General features: G+C 40.4%; 1 protein-coding gene across 1 annotated transcript; it reads right to left on the reverse strand.

Annotated features, from left to right (window-relative positions):
• Positions 1–1,244: 1,244 nt before the first annotated feature.
• gabra6b (gamma-aminobutyric acid type A receptor subunit alpha6b) lies at positions 1,245–20,701 on the reverse strand. The gene is made up of 9 exons (XM_071520568.1): positions 20,613–20,701; positions 20,338–20,456; positions 19,805–19,872; positions 18,440–18,660; positions 17,598–17,680; positions 16,607–16,750; positions 15,398–15,550; positions 7,424–7,695; positions 1,245–1,505 (listed from the first exon to the last, which is right to left on the reverse strand). The coding sequence occupies exons 1-9, from the start codon at positions 20,699–20,701 to the stop codon at positions 1,245–1,247; spliced, it is 1,410 nt and encodes a 469-aa protein (XP_071376669.1).
• Between the last annotated feature and the right edge of the window lie 310 nt (positions 20,702–21,011).

A 21,011-nucleotide genomic window follows, 5' to 3' on the forward strand; every position in this document is an offset into this window, starting at 1 on the left:
GGCTTGGAGAACTTATGAAATTGTGACGAGCAAGCCATCTTTTGTCATTACTACAGCTGAATAAAATTTAGCTAATATCATGATTATTTTTTCTGCCCCACAATACGTATTGTCACATTTTTGTAATTCAATATATTGAATTTGGATATATCGTCCCATCCCTAATAGAGTGTGTTTGTATGTGTCTGCTTGCATATGTATGCGCTTGTGTGTTTCTTTGACGCAGCCTGTGTGTGTTTGTGCTTTCCAGTGAATATAAAGAACTATAAATGATTACCACTGCCTCCCATTGGCAGACTACAGTGCCAAACTGAATGACAAATAGGGGAATTGCCAGAGTTGCCTGGAGGGGTGGTATCACAATTTAAAATACATACCCCAACTAACACGCCCGTGACCATTCTTCAACTTTGTTGGCACAACCGGAAAAGCCACATGGTAAATAATTAGAGCTGAAAGAATAGGGGCTTTGTGTGGCTTCTGAATAATGTGTGAGCTCTCAGGCTAGTACACACAGAAAAACACATCTAATGTAGACAGACATACAAGCGTTCCCATACAAGCATCCACCCCCCATACACAAGCATCCACATATTCATGGTCAAACACACACACACACAAACACACAGAGCACTAATAAAAAAACACTATTTAGAATGTGACTTAGAGTTAGAAAGACAGATGTGTAAGCCAGAGAAGACTATCAGCAGACATCACCCTAATGTCTCAAGATTCACACTTCATTATGCTGCAGAAACAACACCAACTGGTACGGTCAGTACCTGTGGGGTATTTTAGGAAGCAGGATTACTCAGTTGGGCCAAAAACTAAACAAAAGTGTGAAATAACCTCTCAGTGGTTGTTCATATTTAAAGATCCTTGGTTGGTTTGGTTTCAAAACATCAAATATGAACCAATTACAAGTTTAGTTTGACTTAAACTCATTCACATTCCTCTCACATCCAAGATAGTTTGTTGTATTATATAAGTATAAATATTCAAGACATCAAAAATGCATCTAATTGCTTTATAATGTGATTTTGTTTCACAGTTATCTACGTAAACAAACACTCCTGGTTCCTAATACCTCCCCTAATTTTTCTGGTGACATTGATCTACACTGCCAACGCCACCACCACAATTTGATAAACGCCACCCATCTGGTGCTCCAAGTAGGATAAAACAAATGCTACAAATTATTTGCAATACTTTAACCAAGATTTGATAACAACCATGCCGCCTGCTCACCTGGACATCTCCATGGTGTCCTTGGTGAGATAGACGATCCAGTAGACCAGGTTGAAGGCCCCAAACGAAAGAGGAAAGAGGATGCGTGAGTACTTGTCGATGATGCTGGTGCCAGTCAGGACGTTGTTGGCCGGTACAGCTGATCCCTGCTGCAGGAAGGCCTGGGCGTTGACCGGTGGGTTGGGAAACGTCTTGGCTGGACGGTCAAACAGCGGGGCGGAGTTCATCCTCTTCTTCAGCACACTGCTGGCATCCACCTAGGAGAGGCAATGAGAAATAATAGAGATTGTAAGAGGAGTTTTACATTAAAATGTATATCATATTACATCATACAGTATAAGAGTATTAAAAATGAAACTGGTGCTGTGCTGTTGTACACACTTCCAATCATCATATGTGCTAAGAATGCAAAATGTTAGTGCTGTAGAATCTGAATATGTATGTTAAAATATTAATTGACACAATGTAATTATGGCAAAATGCAGGCATGGCAAAATTAGGTATCTTATAACAACGCCGCATTACACACCAAATTCAACAGTACGAGCAAAATCAAAGTCAACCAGCATCCTATCTGATGTTAGTACTTAAACAGCTGTGAGTTGATCAATGAATGTGGGAATGTGTGTGTACCAGAAACTACGTCTGGAGTACCAATGAGTACCACAGTAATTAAGTTCAACAAAGGAAATCAATGATGTTTTGTTTTTGTTTTGATGTGATTTCAATCAAACCCTTTCATGAAAGTACATTGATCCAGAAATGGGCAATATACAAACCGTATAGAGAAATGCGGTTTAGATTGACTATTTGTTTAATTTTTTTATTATTATTATTGCTGTGCCTCTTGGAGTAAACCAGTATGATCCCAGCAGCACATGCTCCCTGCTCCAATAGTTCTAAATTGCAGAGAGAGAGAGAGAGAGAGATTACATCTGGGAAATGGGTCAAGAAACATGGTGCTGCCTGTCTGTATGTACAAAGAGAGAGAGCGAGAGAGAGAGAGGAGAGAGAGAGAGAGTACTCTTTATTGAACAAAAGAAAACAGTGTAAAATCTCGCATCTACTTATTCAACCTTCAGGTGGCACATGAAAGCCAAGGAGCAAAGTCGAGGACTAAAAAACTAACAAAGAGAGAAAAATGAAAAAAAAATGAATAACACAGTAACCACCCCTTTCCTATTTGTTCATCCAAAACCCTGCAAGATACACTTCCTCCTCCCTGGCAAATTATAAAACTGTTTCATAAATCTAGATATTTCCAAAACACAAGATCATTTGTCGCTGCTTTGTAGTAGTGGTAGTAACAGAGAGAGAGAGAGAGAGAGAGAGAGAGAAAAGAGAGAGAGCGAGAGAGATAGATGCTGTACTACGATAACAGGATTAAAAAATCTCTAAAGACTTCATTAGCGTGAGACATTTTCTTTTTAAGGGACAGCGATGGAGCGAAAAACAATACTATCAGCTTTTCAACACAGATAACTCTTAGTAGAGACTAAGCCAAGGTTATAAATGTGATGGGGGCTGTAAAAGGTGTATGAGGTGGAACAGGGCATGAAAAGGCTCTGGATTAAGATTTGTAAAAAAAAAAAAAAAAAAAAAATTAAAAAAATTTGAGTTGGGTCTAGCTGGACTGAAGAAAGCTGAGCGTCCCAAAGTCAAATTCATTGAATTACAAGACTAAGACCAAGGACATAATTAATGTCCCAATCTGTAAATGGGACATTAATTCCACTATTGGAATTATTTAAATCATAAACTGTTTGAAGACATTTTTTTTTTTTTACTCTTAAATTGATAGACTAAACTATTTATAGGTCTGATGGTACATGAATAAGGAGTATGAGTGCTGAATGTATTTTAAGGCTGTAAAGTGTTTGCATTTGTATTATTTGGAAAAAATACCTGTATTATGAACTGTAATGAAACAAGCATATTTTTCATTGGATACAACTCACATATACAATTTGTATGGTCAAGCAAAATTCTGGATTGAGGATTTACGCTAAAATGGGAATTTTGTCTTTGGAGGGGTATTGGTTTTATGGTCTAACTGGCTGGTGTCCAAATACAGCAGCACCAGGTTGTGGCTGCAAATGTCAGCTGCCTATCGCTGTGACGGTCCCTCGGAGGTGAAAAATCACGCAGTGAGCGTCGCATGTGTGGTGTGTGTAGCATGTGTGTGGCGTATGTGCATGTGCAGCTGCTCCGATGCGTGAGCTATTTTTGATAATGACAACAGGCTCGCTTGGCTTCTTCTTGGTCAAATCCCAGAGGGATCAGATTCTCTTCTCTTTATCCACTGCTCTAGATTTCAACAGACCGACTCTGACACAGGGAGGATGAGCAGTGAGTGATGGATGGTATGCATGTTGTTTGGGTGTGTGCATGTGTGTGTGTGGGTGTGGGTGTGTGTGTGTGTGTGTGTGTGTGTGTGTGTGTGTGGGGGGGGGGGGGGGGGGGCTATGTGCTCAGGGAGGAGTAAGCGTATGTGCGTATGTTTGGGAGGGTTACATGTTTTTGTGTGTGTTGTGTGTGGGGGGGGTGGGCGTACATGTCATGCTTCATCCACATAAATGTAGGGGAAGCAAGGCACTGAGTATCAGCCATGGCACTCACTATGTTTGTTCATTGTTTTTCGTTTGGAGCGGGAGAGAATAAAAATGATTAACGGTCCTGACACAAATGCATAATGCACAGATTATGTTATCACTTTGTGTTTTTGCATTTTGTTCATAATTCATCACAAGTGCCGCTGGAATCCAATTTGAACCAGTGAAAGATGGACTAGCACTGAGGACTATAGTGCAAAAACACACTGCTTAATCAACAAATTAAATAAAGATATACTTTACTATTCAAAAAAGCCTGCAAAAAGCAGACAGTCATGTCCTCCAAAAAACGTTGTCACTCTGGGATAATGTAGCAGTGCTAGCTTACGATGTAGAAAATGTAGCAAACTGGTTAGCATCCTATCTGTCTAGCAGTATACAAGCCAGCTCCGCATCACTTCTCAACCCAATGTTCTACCACGTTTTTGAAAATGACTCGTCTGCCTCATATAGCTTTGCTGTGCTTTCACTTCTTACTGCTTTCCACCACTGTTGTTGTTGCTATGGCTGTGGCAGCTAGCCACAACCCAGCTCACTACTGGCCTTGTCCATACGACACACCCACAGCAAATGGTAGTATATGCTCCAAAAACCAATTTCAGGCAAACAGCTAGAGGGTTTAGGCATGTACACACAGGGTCACAGAAACAAACACACTGATACATGGGATTTATTGTTATTTTAATGTAAAAAAAAAGTCACATACTGTATCTTTAAGGGCTGGGATGGCCTTCCTGCCTTTTGCGAACCTCTGCAGGTTTATACATCTTTAACACTGGTGGTTAGGTTTAGTGACACCTATGATTGCCGGCGCACCTGTGGCCGGACCTATAAATCTCTCTCTCTCTCTCTCTCTCTCTCTCTCTCTCTCTCTCTCTGTCTCTCTCTCCCTCAAGCATTTTACTTTCTGTTTATTTCCTGCGCCATATAACACCTACTCACACACACCACTGACAATGCATGCAACACCCCTCACACACAATGATATACTGATATACACATCCCATCCCCTTTAGTGTTTTTGTTTACAGTTGTATTTTTGATTCATTACAGTAACGATTTACTGCACGTTGTCGTGGTGATCTCCATTCCTGTTATAGCTTAACAGGTTGTAGTGATTTAAATCGTGACTGGTCGATGGCTATTTTTATTCCCAGTGCTATAGGATTGTTTTTTTTTTTGTTTTTTTTTATCACTCTTTGTAATTTGTAAGAGTCTTCCCTCCTACATATTTGGTGCAAGCAGTCATTTATGATGCATCTCTCCCACTCTCTCTCTTTTACACACGCACAAACAAACCACACTGGCCTCTCACATCCATCTCTCCAGCCCGTTCCACACAAAGGATTGGGCCAGCTTCTCAGCCTCCCCCCCCCCCCGCCCCCCCTCACCCCCCTCCAGTGTGGGGGCTGCCCGCCTTCTCGTGCGCCTGCAATGATCTGCCTGGATATTCCCTTAATCTATGGCTCTTACATAATCTGCAGCAACGTCGTTCACTGAGCCACTGGCTGTCTCCTCGTGTCACACTCTCTGGTTATCACACAGTTATAGGGCAGAGCAGAGGAATGGGAGAGAGAATGGATAGATGGATGGATGGATGGATAGATGGATAGATAGAGCAATGGATAGAGTGATGGAGAGCACTGGGGTTGTGTGTGCATTGTTTGCTGCAGATTATGTGTGTGCATAAGTGTGCATGTACTGTATGAGTGTGTGTGTGTGTGTGTGAGTGTGTGTATGCAGTTTGTTGCAGATTATGTACTGTATGTGTGTGTGTGTGTGTGTGTGTGTGTGTGTGTGTGTGTGTGTGTGTGTGTGTGTGAAGGAGGGGGATTGAGGGGAATGTGAGGACAGGGATGGATGAGGTGGAGATTGTGGTGTTTGAATGTGAATGCAAAGAGCACATTTGAGGATGAAGAGATGGGGACAGATAGGGAATGGTGGGGAAATGTGTGTGTGTGTGTGTGTGTGTGTGTGTGTGTGTGTATGTGTGTGTGCGTGTGTGTGCGTGTGTGTATTGGTGTGTGTGTGTGTGTGTGGAAGGAGAATACAGGGTGCACATCAAGAGCACAGCAGGGGACTAGAGTAGAAGCAGAGATAGAGATGAAGGAGGAAGGAAAGGAGGAGGGAAATTATAAGTTGGTGTATTTGTATGTGCATGTATGTGCGTGTGCGTGTGTGTGTGTGTGTGTGTGTGTGTGTGTGTGTGTGTGCGAGAGAGAGAGAGAGAGCAAGGAGGGATGGATGAAACGTGAATGGGAATATGATTTGTTTCTGTGATGAGTCAAAGGATTAAAGAGAGATTGTATGTATTGTATATTGGATATATTGCACATGGTGCCCAAATAAACAAATGGGTAAACAGGGAAAGAGCTACAAAAGCAAAGAAAGAGAATTTCAGAGCAAGTCCGAAAGACAGAGAGACGTACATTAGATACAAACAACAGATAAAGGAAGAGATAACAAAAGACAGAGCATGACAGAAAAAGATAGCAACAGACAGAGAAAGAGTCGAGGCAGAAAAAAGCAATAGAAACAGAGGCAGTCATTGAGAGCCAAAGTGAGACAGAGACAGAGAATCAGATGGAGACAGAGAGAAAGACAGACAGGAAAAGAGATAGAGACAGGCAGAGCAAGAGAGTGAAACAGACAGACGGAGAGTGAGACAGAGAACGACACAAAGAAGAGAGAGCCAAACAGGAAAAAAAAATAAATAGAGAAAGGCAAGGCGAGAGTGTGAGATGGAAACAGATACAGATGGAGACAGAGACAGTTGATAGAGACAGATAGATACACAGTGACAGAGAGAAAGTGAAGGACAGGGAAACAGTGGCAATGCTTACGGGCTACTGGCCATATTCCGGCTATGGTGTTATTCTTATTAGTAAGCTGTTTACAACCTCTGACACCCTGCGACTGAGTATCGCCGGGGCCATGAATGAACCAATTAACAAACTCCTGTCCACATGTAGTGTCCCGCCCACAGTCCACTAGTAAAAGGTGAGTCCGCCAGCCATTTCCTCCCTCTTTAACTGAGTGATAGTTACACCAGAAAGAAATGACCCTATTAGTAACCCGTGTAATGTGTTTTGTTGACACTGAAATGTACCTATAACCCTATGTGAGTCTGAGTTTGCACAGATGGCAGAAACTACTGAAAAAGTGAATGGAGTAAGATGTTTAAATGCCACAGTAACCTGTTATATATCAAAGTAAACAAGGCATCTTAACCGGGTTCCTTAAAACCGCTATAGTCCCTCATGCCGGACCATCATTACAAACATGTTTCACTGCCAAGCTTTGTTCAAACCCACAGAACTTCATTTTAAATTCTAGTCAAGAGCCTAAGGTTTCCAAAGATACCAAATATGCCATGCTTAATTACAGGGTCATGTGTATAAAATGGTTCAGCTCTACTTTGAAGCTACTTCATTTAAGGGGAAACTCAGGGTGCAAGGAGTTAATAACTGGAGTTTGAGCTGACGCAGGTTAGTAACCGGGTTAAGAGTGTATGTCTCCCTGCATGTTAACACAGGCAGTGTGAAACAGTGGAGCAGACTTACTGACGAAACCTCCCCATCATTCCCTGTGGCAGTAGCTGTGGCTGCAGCTGCTGCCTCCTGGGCTGCCGCCTTCATGGCTGCTGCCTTCCTCAGCTCCCGGTTGGCCTGCAGCGTGGAGAAGTAGTTGACGGCCGCAAACTCAATCAGGGCAGAGAAGACAAAGGCGAAGCAGACAGCGATGAACCAATCCATGGCCGTGGCGTAGGAAACTTTTGGGAGGGAGTGGCGGGCGCTGATGCTGAGCGTGGTCATGGTCAGCACAGTGGTGATGCCTGCATACAGGGAAGAGGAATAGGCGTTACTATGGAGATAGAGGTTAGGGATGTGCTTTGCCTGCTTCTGCATCTTATCTAACTTAATGTCCTACTGGGATTGATGGGTTTCCCTTTACTCTTGGTTATTCTGCTTTGGCTTACATTGTTGTATGTTGTTTGTTTGAAATTTTTTTTTGTCTTGATGCTGCTTGGCCAGGTCTCCATTGAAAAATAGATTATTTTTGGTGACATCTTTCATGCTGAGCAATCATTGCTGTGGTGTTTTTCCCAGAAATCAAACAGTGTGGCCAATACTGTGATGTCTCTTTGTTCGTATGTAAAGATACAAGATGTATTCCAGATAATAGCCAAAAGATCAGGAAAACAAAAGCTGTAGGAAGATATGTTTTGTAACTGGCTGGTATGAAACAGTAAAGTAACAGCACTTGGCCTCACAAAAACAATGAAAACATTGGTAGAACATGATCTTGTAATTGCGCCTGATGAGCAGGGTGACGCAGTGAGTAGGGACATGATCCTTCAACCGGAGGAGCCGGTTTCAAGCTCCCATATCAGCCAGGATTTGCCCTGCTGAAATGTCCTTGAGCAAGACACTGAATCTTTGCATACTCCAACAGGTGCTATTCTCTTGATGATTGCACTCCCTGTGGAGGGGGGCAAGCGTAAAGCAAATTTCCCTTTGGGGGATCAATAAATTATTATCATTATTATTATGAATAGCCCAGTAATAAGTGTTGCACCATGAACCATAAATTATGTGCCACCACAGTAATACGAATCTGGGCTGACTGGCTTTGCTTTCAGTGAACTTGTGAACTTTATCCATCACTGTTGTGAATAGTGATCATCTGGACATGTAGGGAGGAGACTGAAGAACGATGATGAAGGTGTGTGTGTGTGTGTGTGTGTGTGTGTGTGTGAGATATTAGCGTTTGTGTCTGAGAAAACACCATGTGACCTGAGGCCTGGGAAAGTTTGTCTCTGAATAACAATGCAGAAGCTTGCTTGTGAGAGGTGTGTTGTGCAGCCATCGACAGCATCACACACACACACACACACACACACACACACACACACACACACGCACGCACGAATGCAAGCTTATATACAAGGGAACAGCTTCAGGGTAAATGGCCAACAGTCTATTCAGACGTGCCACTTGGCCTCAAACAGTCCTTTCTTCGAATCCAATAGATCAAATCTGATCATGCCGTCTCAGTGAATGGGATCATATTGGCTATTTTATTATGTAAGTGGCAAACAACTCTGCAGCATCTCTTTGGAAATCACCATCTCGACTCTCTTAAAAAAAATACACCCTCTGCCAAATAACTTCTTTGATCAACTTAGCACTGTGCAATGAAAAGATTGGTAGCATGTCTCCAGTATTTATTGCACAACAGTGCTTTTGAGATGATGCAAAGCTAGCTCATATCATCCACAAAACACACACATTGTGCTACAAGTGGTACTATGTACACTAGCGAACAGAATCAATCCTGGATCTAAGAGCTTATTTGTCAAAAAGTTGATCTATTCCTTTCATTAGTTGATCTATTCCTTTCACTGAAAGGACGGCTTTTGATTCTCTGAAGACTCAATATCAAACTATAAAGGCACAATAAATATTTGTAGTATCTAGAGAAGTGCATGACATATGAAACCTCATTCATAATTTAGACGTTCGTTAAAAGCTCCTGCTTTAGTAGAGGGAGGGGGAATGTAATTTATCATGTCTTTGCTTTCACTTTACCATCTTGCTTTTTCATAGTGTAGCTACACAAACTGAAGCCTTGCCCTGTCTATTCAAATTGTATCATAACTAATAACACTGACAATAAACAATTTTTGGCACTGGAATATACTGTTGCTATTTAACCATTACAGGATGAATCTACAGTATAATCACATTGATCTGAACCCATAGGAAATTGAGGCTGGTTGGAAGATGGAACATTTCCAGGATGACAAAATGTATTAAAATTAAAGACCAATCCTTATTCAACTGTAAAACATGCATGTCATAGCTTCTACAGTCTAAACTGAAGTCAAATGATTTGCATGCACATACTATTAATTCAAAATTACCTTTTCAGCTTATTAATCACTTGGGTAGTCAGTATGGATGTCTAAAGTTTCAATAGAAATTTTTTTACTTCATGAGAAACTAAAATGAATAATCTGATTACTCGTTCAATCATGTATCACATGATAATCGCATTACCCACAAACTGTTAATAGTGTAATTTAGTAAGTATGAAGTATAATTTAGTGAAAAGAACACATCAGAAAGCATGCTAAAACATCAAAATATATACACTATTGATCCTCCTGAGACATATCTCTGACATGGCAGCAGCTTAACATCAGCTCTGCTTTGTGCAATAGAACAGGAATGTCAGGCCATGTAGCATTTCAACTCAGTAAGGTTTGCCAAAAAGTCACTTCGGGGCACGTTAATCTGTGCATAAGGAGACTAACCCATGCCCCCGCACAGCCACTCCAATACAACAGACCAAATAACTGAAAGCATTTTGGACAAAGCCATTCAGCCATTCAACCAAATAGTATTTGCAAATACTTTTTAGGATTTGTTTCATCCTACTTACAGGCCAGATGGCTGGGAAGTACTGCTTAGAAAAATACAAAGGACAAGTACGATTTGTCCAGTGGAGTTTGCCATATTGATAACCAATCTTTTTTTCTTCTTTTTCTCATAATTCAGTTGTACAGAGCAGATTTGCAGCTAGATGTACATCTCTGTTCATCTCTAAGAAAACTCTGAATTATTATTTTTTTGCATTTGGAAAGAAATGTACATGATTTATTGCCTATTTTGGTCTTGGCCTTCAATAGGATTCGATTCGCTCACAAGTCATCTGTTCCTATATGAATTGTCCTGATGCAGTAAACCACGCCATCTGGTAGAACAAGGACCATGAATTATGTTCAGCTACTATAGGGCCAAGATTTGGTGCTTATAGTTTGTTAAGTCGGTCAGAATATACAGACTACAACTACAACTATGGTCTACCATACCCTAGTTCATCAAACAAGCGTCACAGTTTAGCAGCAGCAGTCTATCTTCACCATAGGCTTACAGTGTAACATTGATCATAATACAGCTCTGCTTGACAGGAGGTTGTGGTTGACTACAGTTTGTCATAGAGTTTAACAAGACACAATTGATGAAAAGATAGAAAGATAAGTAGAATAATGGGTGGATGCATGGATGAAAAGTTGGAAGATGGATAAATTAAAGCAAGGGTGGATGGATGGATAATGGATGGATGGATGGATGTGCAGCAGAATGATGCTAGTGGTGGTACTGATGATGATTGATTGAAAAAGCATGAAGTGATAATGACACATGAATGGACAATCAGTAAATAAGCATAAACTAATTATAATGAAGACTCACTTGTGCTGAAATGGCTATTTCTGGGGTATGTACATACTTTTACAGCACACACAAAAATGACCCAATGTACCCAATACCAAATATGCACAGTTCCAAGAAGTAGTGACAAACTTAATTTCCGGGAGCAGACTTATCAACATAAGTCAATAACAGCTATCTGTATCTATCTGTGTAATCTCTATGACTTTACATAGAACTCATAATATGCGCTTGCTCATTAATTCACTGGTTTCAGATAATGCATGTCTACTGCAAGCACAAGAAACAAATATCTGCCTCATAAAGGGTTTCTATGGGAATGAATTGGCTGTTCACGAGCCCCATGTTCAGTTCATTGAATAGGCAGCTGCTGGAGATAATTTGCTTGTATTCAAATGGGCTCAAAACCACAATAAGCTAACAATAGCTTAACAATAACTGTGCAAATAAATGAAATGAGATTAATAAAACACAAGAAGCGACACAAAATTTAAAGTGGGCAACGTCAAAAGAAATGTGATTTAAAAAGTGATTTAAAAAATGGTCAAAGTCCTGCCCTGCCTAAGTTCTTCAGTCTTCCACAGTCTTCACGTTTAGTCTTGAGTCGAGACTGCATGACAGTCAGAAGTGCCTAATTATCTCAAACTGACCTCCGGCTCATAGAGAACTTAGAGGCCAGTTTCATCATGATTACTGAAATCTTTTCTATATCTAACTGGTAACTAGTGGAGTGTAGGGATGTAATGGTTTGACATTTTGATGGTATATAAACATGGGGAAAAGTCAAATGAGAATTTTAGAAGTTTAGAAGTTTTTATTGTATTGTATGTTTTGCGAATTAGATAGAAGTCTTCTTCTACAACCTCCTGGTCATTTTGAGGTATCCAAAAAAAGCGTGATTCACTCTCATGAGAAGTTTTGAGCCCCTTGTGCGCACATAAGGCTGCATTCAAGAGCACAGAACTGTCAACATAGACACCCTAGCTTCTAAAATGCTTACAGTTAGAAAACTGGTATTTTAAAGTGCGGTTTATAGTGGCATTGGTTAATCACTTAGTGGAGAGATGCTTAAACGAAATATGGTCTCTTTGTTTGGTGCCAGTAAAAATCCTAGCTGCTGCATTTTGAACAAGCTGGAGACTTTTGACTTAGGCAGGAATAGCGGGAAATGCAGCAGTCTCAATGGGATGAGATAAAAGCATGGATGATTTCTAAACCTGTAGAAACTAGCCCTGTTCTTCAAAAGTCACTGTCGAAAAATCGCTCCTATGTTTCTGGCCACTGGCGTTATATTGGTGTATTGACTACCAGGATCCTTTTGAAATAAAAAAAATCCCAGTGAAATAGCTAAACAAATATGAATCCATTCATAAACGCACCTGGATATAGGACAGTTGTATCATAGCTTGTGTGTAGCAACCACACAAAAGGTCTACCACAGGTTCATTTCAGAGACACTTTCAGACTATCAAAAGATACCAAGAAATGAATATCAACAGCAATTTTACCACTACAAAAAGCTTCTGCATCAGTGGAAAAGGAATTGCTCTGTCCTTCCCAGATTCCATCCTTATTCAAGTAGATTGGGTCAGATACAGACGCTGACAATGAACATCCCTTTTAATGGCCCATTAACAAAGTACATATCTAATTCACTTTCATCAAGCTAAAGCAACCAGGGAAAAAGGGCCATTGAACACTGCTGTCTACGCTCTTATCAAATATATGCCGTAGTTGTGCACAGTTCATTAGCAGAGTAGGAACTTATGGAGTATTTAATGCACCTAATAATGGCTCAAAAAGCATTTTCTACACACTGATTCAGCAGTGAAAGCTAACAACTCTCGAATACGAACCTCCCCCAATGGCCAACCAACGCAGCCTGTCTCGAGCTCAAGCACGAGTTAAATGATTGCAGTGGGGAGGAGGGACATGGGAAGAAAGCATGTCAGGGTAGGAGGGGGAGGTAAGAGAAAGAGAAAGAAAGAGTGTGGGAGGGAGGGGGACGAAGTATAAAGACAGGATAGAAATGAAGTGCTTGGGGCATTTATGTGCTTTTATAGGCAAAAAGCAAGGTACAAATTAGGCCACACTCAATTAAGTCTGTGAGACTTGTGCTCAGGGGACTTTCAGCTCTTAGAGAGGTTGTTGACAATACAGCGCACAACAAACTATGGCTTAATGTACTATGGCGGGGCGGAGTGCTTCCATATAGCAATTTTTCCCCTCTTCCCTCCTCTGCTCTTTCGCATTCTCATTTACTTTCCTCTCCTCTGTGCTTTTTTCATTTCTCCTCATCTGCCTTTTTTATCATCCTCCGCTCCTCGTCTATTTTCTCATTTCCTCTACTTTATACCCCTTTCCCTTCTTCTCCTCTCCTTTCCTCCCCTCTCCTCCTTCCCTTTGCTCTCTTCTCTTCTCTTCTCTTCTCCACTCTTCTACTTTTGTCTCTCATGCATCATCCAGAGCATTACTGAAACTTAACTCAGCCAATGCCTTTATGACCATCATATTGCTTGTTGTCTGTTCACCAGCAAAATATTAAAACACATTACACCGAGCAATTTACAAACTCATAAGCGAAGCACTTCCACAATTTGGAAAAAAAACTCTGTCACAGTATTAAGATAAAGCCTGGTCATTCTTAGTTTTTTATGTTAAGTCCAATATGTATTTCATTTTGTTCCATATAAATCCACTTCTAAAAGACCCGATGTGCCCTGGGTTCACCCTGGGCTACTCTTTAACAACAGCCAGTCCAGAGAGTGTGCATTTTTTTTTTCATCCTATCCCCAACGTCGTGTGAAATGAAAACAGCAGGACGAGCGAGGTTAATGAGTTGCCACAGATGTGCTTTCCACATGGGGCCTCAACTTCCACGCTAACACTAATGATTGGGATCTATTCTCTGAAGAAGTGTGCTGGCTTGTTGGAGCGCTGGCAGCCTTCCAAAGACGAGTGCAGACCACAGAGCCATAATCTACAAAGGCCAGCAGCGTTATTCAGCTCAGCTCCAGCTTGTTGAAATTTAACAGAAGGAAAATGAAAATGGTAAAAAAAAAAATCAAACGGATGGGTATGGAAACTTGCTGTCTCTGTCTCTCTCTCTTTCTCACACACACATTCTCACACTCTTTCCTACTTCTAATTTCTCTGTCTCTGTTTCAATTTCTGTCTTTCTGTCTCTCTCACCTCTTCTCTCTCTCTCTTTCTTTCCTCTCTGTCTTTCAGTGTCTCTCGCCCCACTCTCTACTCCTGAGGCTAGAGCTTGGTGGCAACTGTAGCGTGATGTAATGTGAGCAAGCGGAACCTGCGAGCGCCCAGAAACGGGCCAAGTAAACATTCTCCCCCTCTCGGCCCTGGCATGACCAATTTCAAAAAGGGACATTTATTCCCAATTAATTCAACTCCACCATAGTGGAGGAGGAATCGAGATAATGAAGAAAGGTAACCAAAAAAAAAAAAAAAAAAAACTGCTACGGCTGTGTCTCCCTTTGCTCTCCAGTCGGACGGTTAAATTTTCAGGACCATTCTGCGCAATTCTAACCATCACCGATTTCTGGCAAAAAAAAATCACAGTGCAATAAATGGAGGAAATTATGCTTGTTTAAAGCGCGCAGAGCTAGACTCACATTGGGGTCAGGCTGTGGGCGGTGAGTCAATATATCCAGAGAATTGTTATCTTCGTTTTCTGAATACTTGGAGAAAGTAAAGTTGAGTTTTGAGAATTGAAAACTTTACATTTAAACTTGAGAACTGAAAATTTGATATAAAGACTATAAAGAAAGTATAGGACACCATACTGTAGCTGTATAAATGAAGGTTAAATAAAAAATAAAATAAACTGATGACATATCAGAGACACAATGAGACTACACAATGGTTGTTCACAGCTATAGAAATCCCTAGTGACTAATAGCCATACGATTCTGATTTACAAAGCAGTAAGCTGTTTTTCCCACATTATTGTCCACTTGCAAATGATCACACAGATACAAGATGACCACTTTAGATCTAGAGTTTATCATAAGTATAACTGAGTAGGCATATTGTAAGGCAAAAGCCTCAAAACTATTTGCCAGACCATTCCTTGTGCTTTCTGGCAGCTAAAAAGAGAACACACTTTGAATTTTACAAACAATTCCATTCCAACAAGAAAGCCACAGTGCAGTAAGTGTTTGTTCCTTTTTGCTTTAATCTGTGTGTAAGTCCTTTGTGTTTGTATCCTTTGACTTCACTTGAATGTAAGCCTGCAGTTAAAAGTGGGACTTCTACGATGGGTAAACAGAAGTTACATACCGAACACGGTCCGGGCCGGAACTGATTCCTTATTAATCCAGAAGGAGACTTGGGCCAGGATGACGGTCATAATACAAGGAATGTAAGTCTGAATCAGGAAGAAGCCCATTTTCCTTTGCAGGTGGAAGTGAACAGTCATGATGACATATTCACCTGAGAGAGTAAACACAGAGAGCATCCTGTTTTTCTATTGCTGGCAAATCACCAATTCATAGACACACAATGGGACGGCCTCATGTAACATCTAAATATGAAAGGGTCCATTCCAAAAATGCAAAATAACCATTTTGGAAAAAAAAATATTGATGATGATGATGTTTCATTATTAAAATTATTATCACACACATTATTATTACACAGCCTTTACATTTTTACTGCTTTGTAAGTTAGAGTCTCAAGATAATAACTCAATAATTCAATAGTTTTGCTTTCAGCATTTTGTAACAGAATGTATTGCAATTTTTAGCTATTTGACAGATAACTCATTTTGGAATGAAACCTTTCATATATTACATGAGATATCACATAAGAGTGCCATAACCTCGGGGAAATGTGCTCTATGATTTGCATACTTTAAAAGCATGTCACACATCATTTCTAAGGTCGAAACCTGCGGGTGCTGTAAATCAAAATAACCACCGATCACAATGAAATATTCAGCTAAAGCTGAGACAGAACAAATTCAGAGTGATATAATCTGAAGATATACAATGAATGAGACTCAGTAGCCAGGCTTGTATGGTTGCTGTAAATGCTTGAAACATTATAAATGGATGCAGTTACAGTCACAATTAATAGATGCAAAATTTTATCCTGCATTGTTAAGGATAAAAGGAACCGTGGCTTGCAATTAATAATGTAGGTACACATACACATAGGATACGCTTATGTCATTTACAGACAATGCTGAGTGAAGAATTAAATAATACGAAAAGCATAAAATAAATAAAAGAACACTGAACAACAAAGAGAAACCCCATTGGATTTCTGCATGCACTATTTGCCTTACAGTACATAAATACAATTGAACATTGAGGAAACAACATTTGGTATACTATGCAAATGCGTATAGCTCATGTTACATTAATGTAATTTTATGTTTGGAATCAATCAGCAGTGGAGAATCCATGCAATCAGCACTGTAGTCATTGTTCACAATATCAATCCAGTACTGAGGACACAAAAGCATTTACAGAAATCTTTGCTTACCTGTGTTTGACTTTAACCTCTCGCTCGACACCGTCTGACCAATGAGGTCATACTGTAGCAGGCTGGATGATTCCTGCGGCACCTCGACAGAAGACAGAGGGCCTTTCTTCCACGTGTAAACAATCTCACTGATGGGGTAAGCATCTAGACAGGATGGGCAGAGGGTGAGCCGAATACAGGAAGAATTGAGACATCCACCGCTTGAAAAAAAAGTGACATCTACTCTCACAAAATGATTGAGAGCACAAAACTCAAGCAAACTGTGGTACTTTTTAAATGATAATGGTTGAGGGGGCAGTAAGTAAGATTTTTTACTGTCTCATAGCACAAAATTACCATAATATATTTGCAGGGATTGATAGGTTGATCAAAACCAATGACTCAGCAATTACTTTGCCAGGTGCTGAGATTTCTGGCTATCAAAACTCACTTTACGGCCCACTGTTTTGAAAAAAAAAAAAAAAAAAACTCCCAACCTTCAGAACACACACACACACACACACACCACCAACATTTGCATATTCAACTGCTCAGCAACGAACATTGCTGCTACAATCGGCATCGCCTCTTTACCTCTTCACAAGACGTTTCTGTTGAATCTCTGCTCTAATTAACTAGTTTACTAGTCTCTACTGTGAAAAGGGACTTTATCGTTTGTGTCAATTACAGGCCACCGTAACTCAATCCCTACTGGTCACCAATAAAGGTCGATAGGAGTCATAGATTACTTAATACCCTTTTCAATTTAATTCTTAGTTGACAAAATGATGACATTTTTGCAATGTTGGTCTTCTATACTTCAGACATATTGAATGATCAACTCCAGGTAAAGATGTTTTATTTTTTTTAATTTCCCCAAATGTATATATGGCATTTTGGAAATGAATTCTTCGAATGCAGGCAGTCAGGCAGTCAGTCATTCAGTGAGAGAGTGATCATCTGAGAGTGACACCATCTGTCAGACTAGTGAGGCTTAACAAAAACAACTTACAACTCCCAAACTTAAGCGGGCAGGCATGGCCGTCCATCGGGAAGTTCATCAGACGCATGGGGCACTCCGCATTTATAGTTAATCTGTGGGAAAAGACACGAGTTGAAAAGAGTGTTTGATTTATATTTGATACACAAATACTGGCTAAGTAATGACAACAGTTTTAAGCTGAATCCCATCAGTGTGGCACCATGCTGTACAATAGCTGCCACACTATTCAAACTAAGCATATTTGATGGATGGAAGATGGATGGGTGTACAGTATGTAGATGTAATAATTTGTTGTCTAATGGAAACATATCATAGCTTGTTCTCCAGAACAATGTTACTGTACCTCTTGCAAGGGTAATATTTGACAAAACATTATTACAATTTATATAGTTAATTACCAAACACTTTATATCCAGAGGGGGAGGAACATTTTTTTTTTTTAAATTCATCATCCTAATATTTCTAAAATAAAAATGATCCAATCAGATAATCCAATTATCTTGTTCACCAAGGACTTAGGTTATGCACTGTTCTTTAAAAATACTGTTTTTGTTTTATTTTTGTGCCATCAATAACTCAGTGGGGCATCATTTTTTTTTTTTTTTTTTTTAAATGGTAGATAACTCATTTTGGAGCAAAGCTGGAGGCTTGTTTGTTTGAACTGCTTTCCAGGCCTGCCTTCTGTATCAGATGGTGGATCTCTCATTTTTGGAATGGAGCTCTCTTCATTTCTTTTAATCTGTGTGAATATTCTTGGATGCCTGTTTGTTTGGTTTGCTTTCCAGGTCTGCGCTCTATTCCGGTCCTGGCTGGGGAAAGAGATATTGTAGCTCACTGTCCAGCACCGTTACCTCATGGTGTAGAGGATAGTTCCGTTCTGCATGATGCGGAACAGCTTGTTGGGGGTGGTCATGTTGTGAGAAATGGACCTCTTGCCATTCCGGAAAAAGGTGTCCGGTGTCCAGATCTTGCTGACCATCAGGTTGTTGAGCCGCAGGATCTCGATGGGGCCCTCAAATTTTAGCCGCTCGTCAATCCATGTCTGACGGAAGAACACATCCATGGTGTATTCCTGTGGAGAAATGGCAGATAGGGACTGAGCCATGGATTCATTTACTCCTCCTCCTCCTCCTCCTACTACTACTACTACTACTACTGCTACTGCTACTTCTACTACTACTACTACTACTACTATTGGTGCTGTTGCTACTATTTCTACTCGTCCTGGAGAGAATGGCAGATGGGATGAGAGCCATGGATTCATTGTAACTTGCTGGATGGAGTATCGGCTACTGCAACCACTTCTACTACCACTGCTACTACAGTACTACTGCTGCTACTACTATTACTGTACCACTACTACTACAATCAACACTGAAGTTTTCACTCATTTATACATTTTGAGACCAAGAGCTTTAGACACTGTTATACAGTACATTTCAAGTTACTGAGTATTATCTATATATTTTTTCCAGACACACCACAGTGATTATAAAATCCACTTGTTATTGACAATTCTATACAGGATATTCACTTCTTGTAAGCTCCTCAAAGTAGCCCCAAGGTGATGTTTGTTTGTGATATATACGTACATACAGTATTGAATTTGATGGTCTATTCCCTCACATCTGTGTCAGATGTTTACAGGATAAGGCATCACAAACGGATGCCAAGAGGTGATTAAGCCAGTAATCAGAAACACAGTACAAGTACAGTATCAGCATGAAGCATGCAGTCTAATTCAATCCTGGATGCTTTTAGATAAAATGGATGGCTTTGCTGCCCAGAAGAGCCCTTTACATGCCCGCCTATAGGACTGCCACTAGCATATCACATGGCAAATCAAGTAGGCTTTAGATGCTGTGAAAAACAGTATAGGGTGTAACAGAAATACAACGCTCAGCCTATCCCATGACAGGAGTAGACAGCCTATCCCGTCCCAGCATCAGCCACGTCTCTCCCTCTCTCTGACAGGGGGATTGTCAACCAGATTAAAATCCTAAGCTGCACTACTAATGACATCCTGCCCAAATGCTGGAATAATGAAGGCTGGGCGAACCGTGACTTGAGGCTGTACGCATGGAGTTACTGGGAGAACTGTACATGTTCTGTCCTGTTACACGTACAATGCCCTGGACTTGGGTAACAAGAAACACATGCATGTGTAAGACAGCTGAAGTAGCCTGTGTACTCTGAGGTTAGGGTGCGATACATACCATCTCAACATCTGAAACAGGTCCAAAGCTGGTGACAAAGATGTCAGTTTTGACCTCTGTAACTGGACCTACAGCAGAAGGTAGTTGTTTTGATGTACATAAAAACAATCACCTCAGATCACACATTACAATGTTTTAAAAATCTGTAACAGTTAAAATAATGTTATATAAAAATGTATACATAAAAAGCAAAATGACATGTTTCTTTAAATAATAGCAAATAAAAATGAAATTGATTCTGAAGTGCCAACACAGCCCAGTTCCCCCACTATGATAGGACAATTTTGAGCAAATTTGTTAGCTGTTAGTTTTGTACTAATTGCTTAAAAGAATTAGAAACATTAATATTTAACAATTTCACCAGAAGCACTGGAAGATGTGGTAGCTACTACCAAGACACTGATCTGCTCACAAGAAAATGAGTCATGCACAACTATGGGGAGTAAAACTTTTATCTTCTGACAAAAGGGACATCCATCCCACAATTTATGAAGCAACAGCTTGTTAGAAATACGAAAAGATCATTGCCATACCTCCAAATCCAGGTCGCAGCCTGTTGTCATAGCCGTCCAGTAATCTATCCAATATACGCGTGATGTTATCCAAATAAATACTGGTATCACTGTGCTGATTTCCCCAAACACTGCTCACACTGTAACTAAAGTACATATTCACATTATGAAAGCTCATTTCAAACGATAAAAAATGGATGCAAATTCAGAGTTTCTCAAATTTACATCCATGAACAGTCTTTAGTTGCCGTGCGTAAAAGTCGGAGAACAACACAAAAAAGAGTTGAGATACTCACCAGGACAGAAATAAGCAAGTTAAAAGGAAAGCCATGCCTCGCAGACACCCCACAACTAGAAAGCCCTGGTCAACTTTTAAAATCAGCATATTCCATAATTTAAAACCATGTTTAAACGCGGGTCAGGTATTAGTTGTGAACCGTGCGAGGCTATTGCGCCAGTCCAGCACGACTTGACTTCCTCTCTAGTGCGGTTGCGCCCGCCTCAGTCTGAATCGCTCAGTTGGAAAAACCTAAAGAGTTTTTTAAGAGAGTGAAGAGGAGGGACGAGGGGGCATTAACATTAATCGAATAAGGCATTCTGCGAGAAATCGAGAATTTTTTTTTTTTTTTTGCAAAAGCATGGATATTTAGAAAAGGTTCCTACTGCATGAAAATGATGATGGTTTCTATGTCTGT

The sequence above is a fragment of the Centroberyx affinis genome, unplaced genomic scaffold, assembly GCF_046629955.1.
Source record: "Centroberyx affinis isolate AG114_WGS23_722 - 3 ecotype Tasmania unplaced genomic scaffold, CSIRO-AGI_Caff_v1 ptg000809l_1, whole genome shotgun sequence".
NCBI classification, from domain to species: Eukaryota; Metazoa; Chordata; class Actinopteri; order Beryciformes; family Berycidae; genus Centroberyx; species Centroberyx affinis.